Source organism: Ruditapes philippinarum, unplaced genomic scaffold, assembly GCF_026571515.1.
Source record: "Ruditapes philippinarum isolate M1 unplaced genomic scaffold, ASM2657151v2 ctg3846_1_1_1_1, whole genome shotgun sequence".
Lineage (NCBI taxonomy): Eukaryota > Metazoa > Mollusca > Bivalvia > Venerida > Veneridae > Ruditapes > Ruditapes philippinarum.
The window spans coordinates 45,244-67,651 of NW_026865494.1; the positions used below are offsets into that span (position 1 = coordinate 45,244).

The window sequence follows — 22,408 nt, forward strand, 5'->3', positions numbered from 1 at the left end:
ATGTTAAACAGTAGTGTAAGCGTTTAAATTACAAACACTAATGCCCATTAAGACATTAAATATTTAAATTGCTTGACAGCTACATTGTTTCACTAGGACATTTGAGTTCACAAATCACCTGTCAAAAAAGAACTTAATATAACTTAAGGTGATAGTGTCATAACGTGAATATATTATAATTTATTTCAGTTTACTTGAACTTTGGTGATTTAATTTATAAAAAAAATCTTCATAACAAATAAAGAATACAAGACATCTGACCGATTCTATGTTGCTACGTTCACATTTATGTAATTTTAAGCTTAAAGGCCCATCACGCCCCTACCTCCACCACCCCGAAGAAAAAATGTAATTTTAATTTCTCAAAACTCCTTTGTTTTATTTTCAAAACTATATCAATGGCAATAAAGCCGAGCCATAACTGGCTTCTGTTGGACATTGGCCAGCAGTATAGTTTTAGTGATATTAAGTATTTTGTATGGAAGTCAAAATACTACTATGCTTACACTTTGCTACTTTAATGAAACATTTCTTTCACATTGAACGCCATTTTTTCCCAATTGATAAGCATCTAAAATGTCCTTTATTCATTATAATAAAAAAACAATATTTAACACATGTTTGCATTATCTGGAGGGCTTCTGAGGCTTTATGTACCTTTAAAATATCTTTTTGTCTGTATACGTATCTATACACTAAAGAATTGTCCTAAATCTTTAGTACCTTCTTTACTATGTAGGCAATAAATGTAATGAACTTCAAAGAGTTCATAATTCAAATTCATACTGCCTATCATAACAATGAAACAATAGACCACAAATAAGCAAAAAATTTGGTTATAATTACGCTGGCTATTCAACTGACAACTGTACGCCTGAGGACATTTGACGGAGTTTTATACGTCTTCACGTTAACAACGTTGACAGTCCGCGATTTTACGTTGAAGACAGCGAAAGATTCTCTTCAGCGTTCTCATAAAATAACAAGGACTGCATATATTTATTTATTTATTTAACATATCCAGTTCAGATAGAAATAATTTAATTGAAGTTAAAAAAGGGAATATTTCGAATTTTGTTATAAATTAAGAACGGACTAAATGTGATTTTAACGGATAATTTAAATTATAAAGGTAGGAAATGTTCAGTAGAACCTTTATTTTAATCTCTTTTTGTTATATTAATATTTTTTCTCGCTTATTTCAACACATTATTATTTTGGTAATAATTCGGCGGACTCTACCTAACTGGGTTTTCTAGATTACTAACCAGTAGTTACCAATTTCTCCTCAAGTGATCTACAACTTATCCCACATTCCCTTTTTTAAGAGCGGTGAGAGGGCAAAAAAAGAAAACCCTTTAGGGCTTTAATGATCCCAATTTTTCAAGGGAAAAAATTTCGTCTTGGGGAAAGGAATTTTAATAAACTACCCCTAAATAACTAACCTGATGTTCTTATTATTTAACTAAACGCGGATAGTAGCAGTGTCAAAATAATTTTGTATACTCAGTTGTATATTAAATAATAACAAAGTAGTTACTCGTACATCTATGCTTTTGCTTAAAATATCGCAACCGAGTTGTACACAATTGATAAATTGATATATGTTTTTGATACTAACCAACGACTCTGTAAATGTGTTTGATGAGAACTTTGTCACATGTGTTGATGCCTTTTTCTTTATAAAAATACACCTTGTCATAATAACACAATATGACGCTACGGACTTCAAGAACAGTTATTTGATAATTTGGACATAAAAAAATAATGTCACAGAAAAAAGTTTTCCTCACATAGTTTCACCTAGAATCATTTTATGACCATTAAAATGTTGTCCCAATTGTAATCAGTTGTGCACACAATAACAAATATTTAATATAATGAAATTCCGATTACAAATTATTTTGTATTAAATGTTCTGAAATAATAGCTGTTAAAATTGTATTGTAACTTTCAAATCATTTATGTTAAACGTTCTGAAATAATAGCTGTTAAATTGTATTGATAACTTTAAATATTTTATTCGAAATTAAAAACATTGTAAACTTGCTATTATTATTTATTCTTATCTTGCTTTTGATTATTGTTAACTTGCTATTAGGTAATGTTATCTAGCTATAAAGTTATGTAAACTTGCTTTTAGAATTTGCTATCTAATAAGTACAAGGAATTGTTAACTTGCCATTAGGTTATGTTAATTTGATATCTATAAAGTGGTATTACATTGCTATTAAGTGACGGTATCTTGCTATTAAGTGGTGATATCTTGCTATTAAAGGCCAATTACGCCCCAGAAATGCTTTTATCTTATGTCACAGAACAGAATTAATTTCGGTCTCTTGTAACAGCTTCCAAAACATCTTTAGCACTGAGACAATTGCAAAATTATAGTGAATTAGTATTTTGTATGGATGTCAAAATACTACGTGTTTACATCGTGATACATTTCAACACATAACTGCATGTTAAACAATATTTTGCAGTTGAAAAACATCTCATATGCTCTTAATCCATTCAAAATTCAAACATTTTGACATTTAAAAAAAATATTATTGAAACATATTACGCGACAAGAACAAAGAACTTTAGCTTAATAGGGCAATAATCCAGTAGTTACATTTTGTTTCTTTATTGACAAACTATAATATATTAAGAGCTATTTTCTTCAGTTGTTCAGCATCCGACGTGACCCAAGACTATTATTTAAACATCATAAAACTAGTGTTTGCCTTTTTTTTTTTAAAAAAAAGAAACATTTTTTTTGTTTACTAGGCATAATGTGCCTTTAAAGACAAAATATGAATAATGCATGATTGTTTTAATTTCTATATTATGTTAGCGGTCAAATAAATATAAATTATTTATTAATTAGCAATAAAGCGTGAAATTTAAATAATTATAAACAATTGACACTTGGTAATAAAGCATGCACGTGGTTTAAATTTGACTAAAATTCAAAAGTGATTTACAATTGTAATGAACTTGAAATGATCAAAGCTATAAATCTTAATTAAGATAATTTAAATATCTGTCAGATACATTACTCATAATTATATACTGGAAGCATATTGAATACATTTAAATACATATACTTGACCTTATGGCATGTCAAACAATGCATTTCTCCAATCGTTGATGTCAGTAAGCTTTCATAAAAACTGCATTAAACGATAGACTGAATTTCTGTTCGTAAAATTATAATATTATGCTAATTTCTATTTCCTTTGCATCATTACACACCAACCATTTTATATGCATACTTTATACATACATGTGCTCGTATTATAAGTTAAAACCTAATTCCGATTTAAAACAATCAATTTCAACACTCATTCCTCCACCATTAAACATAACAAGAATATATTTCGTTTTGTAGAAAAGTATTGAACTCACCAACGGTTATTTGCAATGATGCGTTGTAAACATCAAATCTTAGCTAGCTGTGGCTTAAACCCAGTCTTTCAATTGTCGATTTTAAACAATGTGTCTTTTACCCAGGATCTACTTCATTTTAAACAATGTGAGTTAAACCTTGGCTCTTCTCTGTTTCATGTTCTTCCCCATATCAAACAATACGGCTTTAACTTGGTCTCCACTCAGTTTCAAACAATTTAGCCTTAACTGAGGCTGTGCTCTATTTCCAACGATGTAGACCTTCCAATAATTTATGAAGATAGATTGACATGCTGTTTTAGACCATGGCATTTTACAAAAACAATGAGTTGATAAAGTGAGCCATGTCTTTCCTCTCAGTTAATATGTGTGGCTCTCAACCAAAGTGTAATGTTTTACTCGGGTCACGACCATGGATTCTTATAGATAGGATCAGGAAGCGAACTCGAGATTGATTCATATGAGCCGCGTCACAACAAAACCAACATAATGGGTTTGCGACCAGCATGGATCCAGACCAGCCTGCGCATCCGCGCAGTCTGATCAGGATCCATGCTGTTCGCTATCAGTTTCTCTACTTGTGATAGGGTTTGTAAGCGAACAACATGGATCCTGATCAGACTGCGCGGATGCGCAGGCTGGTCTGGATCCATGCTGGTCGCAAACCCATTATGTTGGTTTTGTCTTGACGCGGCTCATATTAGCTTTCACCGCAGACGACAATACGAACATGTATGTTAAAAACAATGTCGTCCTTGCACAAATGATTCAACTATTTTTGTAAAACGTGTTCATCAAAAGGGAGCAATAAGTGTCGTCTGCCCCAGCGTCGTTTGTAAAGGTTCTTGATAGTATCTTTACTTTGTCACAAAAACATATAGCAGATGATCTTTATAGGTGTCTTTATATACGACTGTCTCCAGTCATTTGTCGTTAATATTCAGTTAACACCTTTACTCATGTAATATGTCATTTACTTGACCATAACAAATAAAAACATCATTAACAATTATGCTGGTATTAGTGCATTAATGAGATACGCTCCAGGCATATTTACACATAATAGACATATAGGTCAGAATAGTATGTCAAGAATGACTTTTACACGTGTAAAAATAAATTGAACAATCCATGTATCTACATTATAAATACATCTGTGCATTTAGCTATTTCAATCTTTTAAAAAGAAATAGCTTTCTAATCACTTATATCTGTTTGGGGCTATATAAGTATAAGATATATTTAATTATTTATGTAGATATATCAGACAAAACAACCGCTGCCAATCAGGTATTTGCCGCGCAATTAAATTGGCAAAATGTACACCGCTGCATGACTGTCTCTAAGAACTAAGATAACTTAAGCAATACGATTTACTGGGATAGTATGTCCTAAGAATGAAAAGGAATTTAACAAACATATTTATTTTATTTATTTCAGATGTCTACAGTTTTATCACTAGTAACTTTAGTGTCAATACTTTTACAAACAGTCGTTTCACAAGGTATGTATGATTTGAAAATGTATGTACAAAACACAACTTATTTGTCGTTGTCTGTATGTGGTGTAGCAAGTAGGAGTAATTTATGAATTCTGCTTACACTGGTGCTAGGGGCGTAGACGGAAGCAACCGCTTCCAGTACCGTCCATGAACAGAACAGGGTTTTCAAACCGTGCCTGCAATATTTTCAATTTTACCGTTTAGGTATATCTAAGGTATTCCGTTTTTTCTCTATTCTAACACAAAACTCTTACTTGGCTGTCAATTCATGAATTTATAATGTTTAAAACATGTACTAATATGATAAATCATTGGGCTAGATAGGGGATTGGGAAATCCCTACCCGTTGATGATGAATTCCATCAGGAACGCGTCTTTCCATGCTTTTGTTTGTTTGTTTCATTTTGCGCCTTTTCCCAACAGTATTTCAGTCATATAGGCGGGAAGTTTCCTAACCATCAAAGTGTCAATAATAATGTTTATGAAGAGTTCTGTCAAATCAAAAATTGTGCAAATTTTAGTAACAACCGGAAGGAAAATACTGTAGGATAAAAGTTAGAATTAATTTGCTTCAACTCCGTTGACCCTCTAGCACTCACTTTAAGCATTTAGCCATAATGAAGTTTTATTAGTGTTTAAAGAGAATTGAACATTTCGTAAGTGTAGCAGATTATATAATGTAGCTCCTATGAGATATATCTTTAGTAACATTTCCGGTTTTCTTTGCCCGGTTAGTGAAAATATATAAATGTTGGTCAAGGTTATCCAGTTTGAACTTTGTCCTTTAAGTGCTTTTCGTAATAAGAAATAAACGATCAGTCTTTCCACACAACAAACATTTATCTTATGACTTCGCTGCGGTCACTGAACATTGCGGTAACTATGTCGGTTGATACCAACTCATAAACAATGACTATGTCGATGAACGCTTTCTATATATCAGTTATATTTGAGCCGCGTCACGACAAAACCGCTTACAGACCCTATAACAAGTAAAGAAACTGATGGCGAACAGCATGAATTCTGATCTGACTGCGCGGATGCGCATGCTGGTCTGGATCCATGCTGGTCGCAAACCCATTATGTTGGTTTTATCGTAATGCGGCTCATTTAACTTTCTTTGTAATGAATCTACTGGAAAATGAAGTTTAGGTTTAGTAAAGAGATAATTTGCCAGAAAATTGACATTGAGAGAAACCCCTTAATATATATGTTTACATAAACAGAAAGTAAAAATTCAAGGAAAGCTGTCCTTATAAAAAAAAGGTTGTAAAAAGAAAGAAATTGAAGGAAAGCCCTGTGATATAAGAAAACGTGTTATCCGGAAATATTAATTGACGTAAAATATAAATGAAAACCCGTCAGCATATAAACGTGTTGTTAAAAATAGATGTTGAGGGAAACATGTCTATATATAGATATGTTGTCAGACAAAAACGGAGTTGAAGAAAAACATTGCGCAATGGACTATATTTTATTGTTACTTTAAATTACATCTGAATGTGACATAATACTGACAATTTAAAGCTTAAACATTGAAAATAAATGCTTTCTTACGTTGCCTATGACATATGCAGTCATCTTTTTTTATGATCATTTATGCAGAAGTTTGCATACATTTGCATTTTAAATACAATTATTTTTGATGATTCATTTCGGGATTATTCGGAACTATTTTAAACATACTTTTGCTTATTTATAACAAAGAAACCCACGTTTTACCATTTATATTACACGGCTATGACGCAACTAAGAACGATGGGAAGGAGAATTCCCCTAGAGCAGAGTACACATGCACGTAATCGACGCGATTTTCTCTCTAGTTGTTTTCAATAAAAAACGAGTTAATACAACAATAAACTGCAGATCACATTTAATTCAATAAAATGAAAATCAAAAATGCATAATGAACTCAAAATTACAATATATTTGACTTAGAAACGTCTACATCATCGTTGAAACTAGCTCTTGCATGTTCAGCCTTGTCACGTGATTCACTTAATATATTGGTAGACCGTAGAACCAATAGAATGTTGGTCATTTCTGAGGATGAAATGAAACATATTTCGCATTTTCCCCATTGAACAGGTTTCATTTTTCTGTACGCTTTGTGCGGCTTTTATAGTCGACATACACATAAATAAAGAACAATAAACAAAGAAGTGAAAAGCAACACTCTCCGGGAGGCAAGGATTTAGGTTGTTCATGGGAGGTATTTCTCTAGAGAAGTTAGATATAATAATTATTGTGAACCATAATTTTGGGAAGAAATGATACTGTTGTTGTAGAGAGCCTACGGCTAACGGCCTACAGAAGGCCTTGCAGAGGATGTAATGTAAAATACAAATAATTAATCACGAACAATGTTTATGTTCCAAACTGTAATTTATTATTATACCTTGAAATATGCTAATATAGCACGCTTATTTTCAGGCGGATACAAACGAGTATGTTATTACACCAACTGGGCTCAATATAGACCAAAGGAAGGCAAATACCTGCCAGAAGATGTCGATGCAAACCTATGTACACATATTGTCTATGCATTTGCAAAGTTGAAAGGCAACAGACTTGAACCTTTCGAATGGAATGACGACTCCACAGACTGGATGAAAGGAATGTAAGGAATTATTGTTATCTATAGATTTTATGGATTGATTTCTCAATTTATATAATTCAGTTTGATTAATAAAACACATTTCATAAAACTTTATAGGTTTGATTTATACTGACAGAACAGCACTGTTGGAATCATATTAGAACGGCATTTTGGTCAATTCCAAATATGTTAAGAAGTGTCATATTCACTGAACAAATTCCAAACAAAAACGTCGACATATTTGCGGAAAAAACAGTTGTATCATTTTCATAAGTTTTTATTTTTTGCCTTTGTCTGTATAAACTTTCAAAATCTTCTTTAAAAGCATTATGCTTTCTTGGATTTGAGCACCTTACGTCATTTTCGACTTTTCGGCCTTTTCCGTAAATAATCGGATAAAAAAATACTCGCATCATACGTGGGGAAATATTTTAATAACATAGATCGGATTCATTGTTTGCATTAAAAAATAAACTCAACTTGTAAATATCACTAAATTGAATTGTAGTTTTGCATAATAAAATTAAATTTATTTGGCAAAATTTACTTAATAGTTGCAATTATGATAAATCATTGAACTTTACGAACTGAAGTATATAAATATTATAGAGGATGATAGAACAAAATGTTCTCCCGAGACAAAGAATGTCTATTAAGGAAAAGAACATCTTCATTTACCAATAAATTCATCTTTAATTGTTTGTTTGATAAATGTATTTGACAAGGAACTAAAGTAATAAAAGGAAAACTATGAAAAGATGTATGTATTAAATTGACAAGGAACGAACTGATAAAAAGAAGAAAGCATGTATCATTTTGTTTATCACGATCCTTCATCCGAAATATACCAGGAAGCCATCACTCATATGTTCTCAACAATTTCTTACCTAGATGTCCAGATGTTCAAGTTACACATTATTTAATCCTTATAATGGTTAAGAATAACTTGGAAATAAATAACATCAAACGAAACTTCGTAAATGTCATCCAAATTTTGGTATGTCCTGGCGTTCAACTAATAAAAAAATCAACAACGCCACAAGCAAAAAGGAAACAAAACTCCATCTACACATAGCCTTCGTTTTGTTGCTGAATTTGCCGAATATAAACGAGCTAGTTAAAATGATATACTTTGAAAATATGCATTAAATATGCTAGTTCAAATTGAAAATTCATATTTTTGGTCTCACATTGTGAAATGAAGAGGCGGTGTACTACCCTTAGGTTATAATATTAGATTCCTTAATAATATACCAAACGATCAAAGAATATGTCCTCTTTGTTTTACGGATCTAGATGATGAATATCACATTCTATTGATAATCATTCGCTTGCTATTTATCGTTTAACAGGTATAATAGATTAAATGACCTGAAAATGAAAAACCCAAGTCTGAAGACATTACTGGCAGTAGGTGGCTGGAACATGGCATCTAAACCTTTCACAGCAATGGTTGCCACTCCGGCAAGCCGCCGGGAATTTGCAACAACATCTGTACAGTTTCTCAGGTAAGAATTTATCACTCTATCTTTTTAATGCAAATTAGCGGTTAGTGTGTCCTTAAGCATTGTTTTCTTAGTATGAAAAAGTAAAATTATAAATGTAGTATACCGGGAAATGGTTTAAAATGCTTGAAGAATACTGTCCTTCGTGAAGTTTGTGTCATCCTTGTACTTCAAATTGTGATAAATTGTTGCGTGTCCTTAAAAATACATAAATATATAAATTTCATGTGAAGGCAAGAAAGAGAATATTACACTTTTTATTATAATTAAATAGATACTTTTAAATACAATTCTGAAAATTAAGCATTACAAAGAAAATCTTAAATATTACTACGTCACGAGGATAAACCTCATTCGGAGTAAATTACTCTAATGCTTGTAGTATTTTAAAAAGCGGGATAGATAAGGATAAGTAAATGATAATGTTCTCCCACAACCTTCTCCCCTGTAATAGAGAACTCGGTTGACTGGCAACTCGTAGTCATCCTAATAAAATAATAATAATAATAATAATAATAATAATAATAATAAAAGTAATACTTAGTGATAATAATAATAATAATGAAACAACACAAAACGTTACAAAAACATTTTATTGGAAACAATGGCTACCTGTTTCAAACTGTTACCGATTAAAGAGTCAAGTAAATTTCTTTTTTCATTCAGTTTTGTTTTGTTTAATGTGCGACTTTTATTGTTTTCCATGATTACCTTCATTTGTCACTTCAACAAAAACATGATGAATTTGCATGTTACAGAAGTGACAAATGGTAGAAAGTAACAATTGGCAATAAATTGTCTACCAAAAAAATTGTCTACCAAAAAGAAATTTTCAAAAGACTGGCTGAATTTGTACAAGTTTTGGTTGTGTAAGCCTTGGTTTTTTTATGTTTGTTTTTTGTGTTTTTTTAATCCTTGCATAAACATAAATAATAGTTAGAGAATAACAAGTTTCCCTCAAGTCTCATTTCTAATCATCTGGAAAAAATATGTAAATTGCTTTCTATTTTTGTATTTTGATTGACTGCATAGATTTCTATATAATCTGCTTTAATAAAATTTTAACTGTACAATTTTAACTATTTATCACTTTCTATAATTGGCCAAATAGAAGCACTTCTACGTAAATGAGTGTATGCATGCTACAGTTATATAATATTCAATAAGATACCTTAGAAGTATGGCTTTGTTAAGCTTATGCCTTAAAATGTCTCATTCAAAATCAAGGGCAGATAACTCGGAAACAAGCTTATTTACCCGCAATTGATTTTTCCCTTACATGTAGAAGATCATGCAAAGTGTAAATAAAAATTTTGTTATTTAGTTTTCAACATTTCTTCATGTCTATTATGTTACTTAAGCACATACATTTTACACATTAGTTCAATATCATCTCTAGCAGTACAACTAGACTAGTACTACACCAAAACTGTTACTATAAGTGTACATGGTGTATGTTCATTGTAATAAAGTGATGAACCTAATTGGCTACATTGCTTTTCTTTCTTTAGATGTAATTTATTCGTATTTTTGTTTCAACTTAGATAGATTTATTAATGTCTACTTATTTGGTTACAATTGTTGAACATGCAATTATGATGTAATCGAAAAGGCAAACCGTCACATAAAATTTTATTTGAAATTGCATAAATTTTACTTCCTGCTGCAACCTTTTGTTGCAGAAATGTCAAATTTTATAATCAGTTTAAATGATATAAAATCTAGAAAGGTAAGCGATAAGTAAACTCTTTAACTTTAATGAATGTTTCTACATTTGCATTTATAGAATAGGAACAATAGCATTAAAACTGAAATATTGCTTCCATGGCATTTCAAGAGGAAACAATGCAACTAAGAGCGAACGAATGAAAAATCAAACTTTATGATATTGCATTTTAAATTAATTAAATATTTTTATAACGAGATTTCGTGCCGATATGAGTTGTCTTAAGTCAAAGGCTAAACAAATTTCTTACGTACCATTTTGCTAATCTATATCAAACATCACATGGCATAATATATGTACGTAGTTGCTATATTGTTGGTACTTAAGATGTTTAGATGTATTTATATGAATTTGTTTAGATGGATAACGGTCTGAAGCTTTGAAAAAAAAATAACTTCAAAAAATACGTTTAAGCAGCATGCCTTCAAATTAATGCTTATTTTTCATGAAAAGTACTAAAAAGAAAAGTGTGAACATAAAAAGTAATTTCTCATATTGAAAGGCACTTGCAATCCATGTAAATTATCGGAAATAGGTTAAAATATTCAAAAAAGCCATAACTGCGTAGTAGAAATATGGTAATAAATACGATAAAATCAGTCATTAATTGCCCATACCATGTTAAATATTACCTAAATCTTGAATCTTTTTTACTATTTCTAAAATCTTAGTACATTTTTCTCAAGTGGCTTATTCTGGAGGTATGGAGCTTTACAAAAAAAATAGACCATTAATGTTCATATTGTGTAAATAGAAACTGGATAAGGAGCAATTTAAATATTGTTTCTACATCAGTTTTTTTATTACGTTTGTGTGTGTTATTTCGGTTCTATTGGTTTTATACAACCACTTGATTTATTGATTTCCGTTTAAATTGCCTTTATGAAATGCTTTGTCAATTTGACGAGAATTATATGGTAAAATTGATAACTAACATAGCTATTTGCCTTTACAGAGACCGTAAATTTGATGGTTTGGACTTGGATTGGGAGTACCCTGCAAACAGAGGTAGCCCGCCCGAGGACAAACAAAGGTACTCGGAACTTGTTACGGTAAGTAAAGACTTTTATCACATACATTACTCAAATTGTAGATTAAAATGAGAAATTTTGCAACCAGGAGTAAATAATTGTTCGCAATTTCAGAATTCTACCAGACTCTATATACTTCCGGTTACTCAAATTTTGCATTTTAATATTTCAACCCCTAGCAATGATAAATATACTGTCCAAAGTAGGACTCTTCCGTTTCAAGAAATCGTGGATAAAAATTTTAAACGCAGTGAATAAGAGGAAGCGAATTTACGCGCTTACGATTTTCAAATAAAAGCTTTTTTATTTAACATGTGAAGAAAGCTGACAGGTCACGTCAACTTTATCTTTATATATTATTCTCATAAAAAATGTATAAATAATCGCAACCAAAATGATTTAGGAGAAAGGCTGCTAGGGTTAAATGAAAGAACTAATTTGTTAATTTGAAATTTTAAGAAAACTTTGAGGCAATAAACCTGTTAAAGGAACTTAGAAAAAACAACAATTCTGATGCAATATACGGATTAAGAAAACTCATAACTAATTGAGAGCGGAAACTTATTGCGGAAAATAAACAACAAGGCTTTAAGAAAAGCAAAACTAAAGAAAGGAAGACAAACATAAACACATAAACAACATACCCCCCCCCCCCCTCAAAAAAAAAGAAAAAAAAGAAAGAAGCCCCCCCCCCCAAAAAAAAGACAGAAAAACACACCAAAACAACAAACAAACAGAAAAAGCTAAGTGATATATGTACATGTATAAATGCCTGTAATAAGAGGATTAACTCGGGTTCAATTAAGACTATGTTATGTATATAAATAAACATAATTTACGTTTTTCTTTTATGACAGCGTAAGTTATAACTCTGCATTATCCGGTGTCACTGTGATAAATTGATGTATGTATTTACTTTGCTTTCCCGTATTTAATGCATATCTGCAATAAATTGCTAAGAGAATACGAAAGACCGGTGGTGACATTTCAACTTCTTGAACTTCAAAAATTCACAACTGTAACTTCACAAATTCAACGTCGTGAATTAACATTTTGAACTTCACGATTTCTACTTCGAAATTTACGATTTCAACTTCGTGAATTCACTATTTCAACTTCGTGAATTCACGATTTCAACTTTGTGAAGGTGACATTTTGAATTCATGTAGTTGAAATCGTGAAGCCCAAACCCTGAATTTATGAAGTTAAATTCATGAAGTTGAAATCGTAAATTCGTGAAGCTGGAATCAGGAAGTCACGAATTTTAAATGGTCGTGAAGACCCAATGTATAACACAGACAAAAAACGGATAAAAAATTAAAAGAATTAAAAAATGACGTCACCCTTAGTACATCCAATCCATTATGTCTGAAACAAATTGTTTATTTTTTGTAGGAAATACGCCGAGCTTTCGACGAGGACGCCAGGAGAACTGGTAGAGAACCTCTGTTGCTGACGTCAGCTGTCGCCGCCGGGAAAGATAAAATTGATACAGCCTACGATATTCCGTCCGTCTGCAGGTATAAACCTTAAATATTTCATACGCAAAGACGCCTAAAACCCACCTTCCCCGCCCTACAATCCAATGTGACTGTAACGTAACCCAACCAAACCTTGCGATTACTCGGACAAGAAGAAAAAACAACAACAATATTGACATTCAGTTTTTTATTCTATATAGACAACGTTTTATAGGCAACAAAATTTTTATATTGCCCAATAGGGTGTTTATTCCGTTAAACTACTATTACATATTATTGAAAACAACATCCAAATTAAGTGCATTATTGTTGTCTGTTGTTACGTCTTTTAATTTCGATTCTTCGGTATTCTTGACAACGAATAGCGTCATTTTTAGACACTAAGCATGCACCAAAGTTTGAATATAATCTGTTAAATCAAGTTCATGGAACTAAATATCATAATAAAAGTACATATATTTTAATATCTGTTCAGTTATTAAGACATTTATGTTAATCTGAAAATTTGTTTAACCGCGCATATTAATATTGATTTTTGTAAATAATTTACTTTGATCTCGAAAGCCGCAAGCGTCACCAAATCAGCATTAACGTTTCCTGTTTGTTAAGAAAATGTAAATGTTTTGTTTAAATTTAATCGTAAATCTTATTTACCGCAATACCTAATGCAATATTTTCCCATTAACCATCTCTTTAAATTCATGAATTGCATCGGTTCAAAAGGGTAGACTGATCCCCAGGTTTATTTATTTCCTGTGTGACGTGAAGGTCAAAATTAAAACCCATTTGCCTGCCTACATAAAATGTTTACCTATTTACAACGAGACATATTTAAGCGTTCACATAACCCATTGCTTGACGGTTAGGGTGAAATAAGGAATAAATAATAAACAACACGTTTAACTTAGCTGTAAGGGCCTTACTTAATCTGTTTTGACGTGCCTTTAGTAGAATGATGACATCAGGAACGTTTCAGTATACACTTTTCAATAAATCTTATTGTTTAAAATTTATGACTATCATTAATTGAAACCAAAAAAAAATATGAACGTCATTTGCATGCATCTAATGGTTATAATTAGTGGATTCAAATATGCTGATAAAGCGTTTTTGAAATGAATGGCACTGAAGTTCAATCGGTCCTTGTGCATATTTTCATTTATTTTATGTGCACATCATATATTAAACGCATGCGTATTAATTTTTTGAGACATATTTTAACAGTAACATTTACAAAAGAATGGTAAACGAATGGCACGTCAAAGTTAATAAATGATGTAAGCGTGTAAGTAACGCAATCATAACACCAGGCTTAACTATCAAATATATCTTAATTTACGGCTACTGAGTAAAATGCAATCATACAGCACGTTTCTCTGATTTTATTTGCACGTGCGATATATTTTAACGTGACATCTCGTGCAGAAAAAAATAAGATAATAATTATGAAATTATAATATTATAGTAAACATGATGACAACGTACATGTAATATTTGCGATGTATAATGTTAATAAAAATCCAACCTTTGCCATTTGGTCACTAAGCATTCCGGCTTGGGTATACAAAGGAAACTTATGTCAATTACAGTCCTCTGTAGTCAATTGCTGTAAACGGTTTATATATCGCATCGAATCACATCTAACATTAAAATACGGTAAGTAATTAAGTAATATGGTTATTTATTGAAATTATAATCTTATTAAATAAATCTTTTCAGAGATATGGATTTTATCAGTATCATGACGTATGATTTACACGGCAGCTGGGAGGACGTGACAGGACACAACAGTCCATTATATGCTCACTCTGGTGAAACAGGCAAACAACGTTATCTCAATATGGTAAGACTGACCTTAACACTGACCCATTTTTGTTTCCAAATACGTTATAAGATTGTTCTTTTAACTGATTTAGATTTAATTTTAAATTAACTATCACTACATTTCTAATTTTAGCCTGTTTATCTGTTTTTGGAAAATATATTGACGTATATAAAAGTTTCAGAAGCTTTCTTGTCACATTGTCACGTTGTTATCACACCCTTTTAATTATATCTAGCGAGATTTATAATCAAACGGGAATTCATTATATAAAAAAACAGAAGAGAAATTAATGTTTTTCAAAATATTCCTTTGTTATCTTTTTAGAAGAAACGATGATATTGCACATGCGCAACACACATTTCTCAATCGAAAATATGTAAACATATTTCTGTCAATTGTGATACTAGTAGTTTAGTGTAGTAATTTCAGGATGCAAACAAATCATCTACCAATTGCATGAATCCAATTTAATACATTTGTTTTACCTTTTTAAGATATATAACTATGTAAGGCATTAGTCTGCATCTTTTAATACTTTTCATATCCTTGAATACATATTAAATGCATTAATGACAACATTGTTTAGATAATTAATTAGTATACATTTCACGTTTTGTAAACCTTCTCTTTTTAAACATAATATTTTATTACAGGATTGGGCGTCAAATTACTGGGTACAAAGTGGTTGCCCAAAACATAAACTTGTTATAGGATTGGGTCTATACGGCAGATCATTCACACTTAGAGACCCGACAAAAAACGGCCTGATGGCAGCAGCTAAAGGCAAAGGAAAGGCTGGAAAATACACACGAGAAGGCGGATTCCTTGCTTACTACGAGGTAGGCGCTCTGATTTCAGATCTAAATTTTGATCAATAATTTGCTCACAAAACAAAAACTTTTATGTTCTTAAAGATATGTTAAAAATCTGGAAACAAAGTGATTCCTCGGAAGCATTAATCACAATAAAATTACACGAGAATTGCAGACTCGGTTTGATTGAGTCTGTACATGAGGGATAATGAATATGTGCAACATCCCTCACGCCCCCTAGCACCGGCTTGAGCGGTACTCAATTCTCAACACTTAATAGTGCTGGCATCAATGATCCCGAAGGACCAGAGAAATATAACAACACTGAAGTGAAGTACGGGGCAACTGTAAACCCTGCTCAATATTTTGGTCTGTGACCTTTAAAAAACATCTTTAACAAGGAAAAATGTACATTGCTGTCAGAATATATACAAATGTATGTGACATGTTGTTGAACGTTCACTTACTGTTCACAGATATATGACATGATGACAGTATACTTGTTATTTACAGAATGATATGTAACACAATGAAAATATTATTAAGAGGTTTGTGACAAAGTGAAAGAAAACTTATAATAATTATACATTTATGTGCCATGATGAAAATATTATTTACAGATATTTGACAGAATGAAAGTATCATTTAAAATTTTACAATCGGACATGATCAAGTATCATTTACAGATATGTGCCATGATCAAAGTAGTATTTGCATAGATGTGACATGATGAAAGTATCATTGATATTTACAGATATTTGACATGATGAAAATATTATATATAGATATGTGACATGACGACAGTATTATTTACAGATACATGTATGTAACATACTGAGAGTATTATTAATAGATATGCAACATAATGAAAGTATCTTATTATTTACAGATATGTGATATGATAAATAAAGGTGCACAGTCACATTACATAAAAGAACAAGAAGCCCCATATGCGGTACAGAACGATCTGTGGGTTGGATACGATGATGTTGACAGTCTTAGAATAAAAGTAAGTAGAGACATGTCAATCTTAATTATGCATTATAATTTACTTAGGCTAAATTTTCATGCAAAATTTGTCACTCTGTGAATAAACTGGAAAGAATGCTTTTGCATGTTGGCCATACATACGGAAATATGTGTCAGGTATAATTCCCAGTTGCATATGACCTTATCAGTCAGTCAAGCTGGCCCAAAAGATATAATCTTTAATTTTGGCAGCAACACATTATTTTTATCCATGACACTTATAATGGTCTCAAAAAATAATACTGATTCAAAATTTATAGGTCACTTTTTGACATGAATGTTGACATGTCCGGGGTTCCTACTCGCAGTGCCTGAAAGGGCGGATGGGTGGCGGATCATAAACAATAGAATACACACACAGAAACATGTTAATCAGTCAACTTAACGTAACCTCATTACAAAGAAAGAAATTTATTTGACATGTTTCAATTTTAATCACAAATTGTCTTAATACCAAATTATTTACTACATTGATCGTCAAACAACAACATAAAATTAAAAAAAAAACATAACCCATCAAACAAACATTTTATTTGAACAAAACATTTTATTAGAACGACATTGGTGGAAATTAGCGTGACACGCAACATTAACGTCACAACAAGAAAACACGCGCAAAAAAGCAAGGAAAAGCCCGAATCAAATAAGGAAATTTGCTGAAAAATGTGTTTCTATAAATTATTACAAAGAATATAAATCTAATTTTGATATTGACTTTAGACTTCCCACAGATCAATCAAGTAAAAAAGTCCTTGTAAAAGTGAAAGGTTACCATAATGTTTAAATGACAAATCGAGAGTTTTCTGACATTTGACGCTATATACGTCTTCAAATAAATATTGAGAATTAAAATCACCAAGCTGCGAATATGAATGATGTAAAACCTTGTTACAAATTTGCTTTTAATGTACGTTTTTCCGGTGACAGATTATTTTCCTTGTTTGATTCGGTAACCTCTTTACATCAATAACCAATTGCTTTACAGACATAACCACAAATAGAATATAACGCTATAAAAACCCATTTTATATGTATTTCAAAATTAATATTATTTTTGTACCGGTTAACTGACAGTTTGTGTTAATTGCCTATTTATAGATGTTTTGTAAATATATTTAAATTTATAAGTTAGAACTATTAAATACACGTTAAATACATTTAAGGTATGTGTGTCACATGCTTTGTATTTCAAAACGTTTGGAACGACACATTTCCTGTTGGCAATGTTTTTTTTCTTCTGGTTGATATTCTTCTCGGGGTACACATCCATGCTTTGGCTAAGGCAACAGGGGGATCAGCGGCAGTCATGTTATGTAATCCACGAACTATTGCATGGAAATAATTTCTCGTACAAGTTTTTACCTCAGGCTATCACGGGCGATCCGTCTATTCAAAACCGGTGAAACTTATTATTCAATCAGTACTAATTGCCTAACCTATATGTTTCATCAAATAGACTTATTGGATTTCTGTTGCGTATTTAGTGAAGTCACAATGCTTGAAGATTTTATCATCCAAAATCAACTTCTTCCTCTTTCGGTTATTAGGTCCAGTGGATGAAGAAGAACGGATTTTCAGGAATAATGGTTTGGGCACTGGATCTTGATGACTTCAAAGGGACAACCTGTGGACAAGGACAATATCCGCTGATGAATGCAATCAACCAGGAACTAATGGGTACAAGTGTTGTACCTCCAAAAACCAGACCGTAAGTACGATAAGATATTACTTTGTCCTTCCCCATACAAAGAACACATACAACATACAGTAACCATTCAAAAAATGATAATTATTATAGTAAAACTCAAAATGATCAACGTTTTAATCAGTTTCTTAAATATATTCTTAAATTCTTCAACATAAGAAGAAATTAGAGCTGCGGTTTGTTATTGCTTGGATATAACCTGACGATTTGGAGTTATGTAACGAAGTAGTTAACAAAAATCGCGTTAAATAATTCACGTACAATGTAAAAGAAGCTTTGAATCATGAACACAAACACTTGAGATAATGCAATATGCTCTTCATACTGATATTTATATATATGTGTGACGGAATCAAAAGGTCTAATAGTACTTTTTCTACTAATAATTGTAGTAACAGGGTGCAACCAGATTTGTCTCAAATGCAAACAAACGAAAACCATAACAATAACTGGAACAATAATGAGCAGAATGCCTGGGAACAGCATCATCAAAATTATCATCACCAGCCGACTAACAACTGGAATCAGGCTTCCGTCAACACCAATGTAATGACGTCACCTCCAACAACACCCCCAGCAAGTAGGTGTCGCTTTGTTTTTTGTTTTTTTAAATAATTGACACTTTCTTTCTCTCAATTGACGTAAACACGTATAATTATTATTTGCTGCAACAGACAGACAACATAGCAAGCGCAGATTCTTTTCAGTCACTTGATATCACAACAAATGCTAAGGCCATTTGCTACCCAATTTCAACCATTTCTTTTTGTGAAAATGTTCATCAATCCATCGAGCAATAAACGAACATAATCCGCATCATTGAGAATAAGATGTAAAATACCCTCACTCAGCTTATGTTCAGGCAAAAGCAAATTCCACTACAGTGAGGCAATAAATAGTACTGCACGCACTTCGTGAATATTTCTGCCGTGCCTTCACTGCTCCTGTGTTGACCCACACTACTTTAAAACTATATGATTATAGATTTTTTGTATTTTATTTGTGTTGTAATTTAAAGATATTGGTTTTAAAGGATCAACATTATTGCAAATGATGTTCGATATAAATACCCTTAATAGACCTAGTTGGTGTTTGTAACAAAGCATTTCCCCCCTGAATTTCATGGAAAATGCATTTGTTAGCAATCGTCCCTACATACCAGATGGTTTGATTTTGTGCATTGTCCCCAATTGTTAAATAAAGTTGGCGTTCGTGTCCGGGTGCTTATGATCGTTTACTTTTTGAAACCCATCAGTTAATGCATCTTGAGATATTTGATGTTAATATAGTACAGCATGGCAAAAGTACGAAGAACGCATTTAAAATATGTGCCTTTTTATTGCAGATTTACCTCATTTAACAAACGAGTTCAAGTGTCCACCAAATGAGAATACCTACTTCCCAAGTCCAACGTCATGCGAGGACTACTTCATCTGTGCCAGCGGGTTATCATTCAAGTTTACCTGCTCACCGCCACTAAAATGGAACGCTGTAAACAACTTCTGTGACTGGCCGGAAAATGTTCAATGTAATAAGAAACCAGTTAAAACTAGACCGGCGCCAGTTCCAACCAAACCAGCACCAATTCCAACGAAACCGATTCCTCCGGTTTTGACACCTTCCACAAGAAGGCCAGTACCAAGGAGACCACCTCCAGGAAGACGAATGCCAAAACGTCCGACACGTCAGACAACGCTACCTCCAACCGTACCAACCACACAAGGTAGTTTTACACAACCAACACCACCATGGGTAGACTGGTCAGCATGGATAGCAGAATTTTGGAAAGCTTTAACATCGATGACAGGTGGACAGAGCGACTGGATGAGTAAGTTATCGTTAACATTCAATAAAAAGTTTTATGTTTGTTTTAAAAGTTTTCGTTCAGTCTGTACAAATATTTCTCAGGTCCGTTTACAAGGTGCCTTTACAAACTTATATACTAAATCATCATGATTATTCTTCAGTGTTCAATCTAAATTATTAAAAATAAGCAATTATGAGAGTAACTGTACAAGTATTATTGTCTCCTTTTTTGCAGAACAAACCTTGCAATCTGCAGCAAACCAGGCAACATCTCAAATGATGGGTCCAGGTGGAGCGCTTATTGGTCCTGATGTTCCAGCAATAGGCCCTAATGTTCCACCAGGTGCTATTGTCCCACCGGTAATGGGTCCCGGAGCAGCACCAGTGATTGCACCTGTTCCTAAAAAGTTTTGTGACGGTAAAAATGATGGAATACACCCAGACCCAACCGATTGCAGTAAATATGTAGATTGTGTACAAGGAAGAGACTATCAAGGGTCCTGCCCTTCAGGCACATCATTTGACGCTACAAATGGAGTTTGTGATTATACTCATAAAATTAGCAGATGTGCAACTCAACCTGCGCCAGCATGGTAGTGACTGACTTTTATTTATGAATGGTAAACTTAATACTTAACGCGGAGACCATATGTCCCTGTTTCACTGTTTACCTTTTATAGGCTAGACACAATATTTTGAAATAACATTGTTTCAATTCAGTACACCACATATACTCGGCGGTAAGCCCTGATAAATGAGCTTACGGCCAAACCAGTCACACATGTGCCTATTAAACCAAACGTATCAAGAAAGACATTAAGGAAAAAGTTCCTTTTGATTAAATACAGATATAAATATTTGAACAAATTAAGCGTAACAAGACCATGATAAGCCGTTGAAATATCTTTCGTTATCTTAGCTTTAAGTTTATCAGATGCATTTGCTTTTGTAGTTCAGTAGATTTAAAAGCGAAGCTTATTCTGTGTCCTTTGATCATCAACCCACATTGTTTTGTATGACTGGCTTGCTAACATCATGTTTAACATATTGGTCTGTATATAACGCCCTCGTTGCTTGAGATCCTCATGTCGCCACCTGGAGACATTGTTGTTTAGATGCAAAATGTATTTTTTTGTAATTTATTTTCCGACTTGAAATATGTTTCTATCATTGTTGACCTGCTTTTGTTATCTGTTGGCGAATTATAAATGATTTTTTTTAATTACAAGAGAGAAATATATTTCTTGGGTCCTCATCATTCCTGTGTTGTTGTCATGTTTTAAACCCATCAAAAGTTCATAATCGGGTTTCAAAATTAATGTTCGACAATTCCTCGAAATATTGACGTCAAAATAGTACATATAACAACCTAAGTACTGAACTTAATATTTATTTATTTCATATGTAAATCTCCATGATGTATATATCATACATTTAAAATAATGCATGGAATATGTATGCAGCAACTCAATAATAACTTATAAGCATTAAAAAGTGACTTTAATAGACTTTGTTGCTACTTTTTAATTTTGTTTAAATCAATCAAAAGTAGTACATTTACACGAACAATCTAACCATATTGTCTTCTTATGCATCTTTCGTCATTGGTCATTTTCTTAACCCCATGTGATAGCTTCAAATTACTTAAGAGTTTATGATAATCTTCCAGAAAAATCACAACATAATTGTCGACATGTACATTTTATTATTTTCCGGTTTATATTATCTCAAATGCGTCTTATCTTATAATTCGTAATTTATGATAAGCAATATAAGGATAATTTAAATGTCAACAGACATTTTAACTTATTGTCCGGTTTTATACTCAATGACGTCCTTATCTTATAGATATCGCAATAATTAGAACAGTATAAGGATATTTTGAAATTCAACAGCTGATGGATAGCCTTTTCTTTTATCTCGCATTCCGCCCAATGTTGAGTATTGCAAAATTTAGCCCATATACATGTAAATCTTACTTATCTGAAGAACAAT

The 22,408-nt window shown here is 32.3% G+C and overlaps 1 protein-coding gene across 1 annotated transcript; it reads left to right on the forward strand.

Moving 5' to 3' along the window:
• Positions 1-912: 912 nt before the first annotated feature.
• On the forward strand, positions 913-21,671 carry LOC132729363 (chitotriosidase-1-like). Its single transcript, XM_060715131.1, has 13 exons — positions 913-1,132; positions 4,834-4,897; positions 7,328-7,514; positions 8,846-9,001; positions 11,680-11,776; positions 13,151-13,275; positions 14,956-15,079; positions 15,715-15,900; positions 16,763-16,882; positions 18,450-18,610; positions 19,000-19,187; positions 19,953-20,435; positions 20,649-21,671. Exons 2-13 carry the CDS (start codon positions 4,834-4,836, stop codon positions 21,008-21,010), a joined length of 2,253 nt encoding a protein of 750 aa, XP_060571114.1. The 5' UTR covers positions 913-1,132; the 3' UTR covers positions 21,011-21,671.
• Positions 21,672-22,408: the final 737 nt, after the last annotated feature.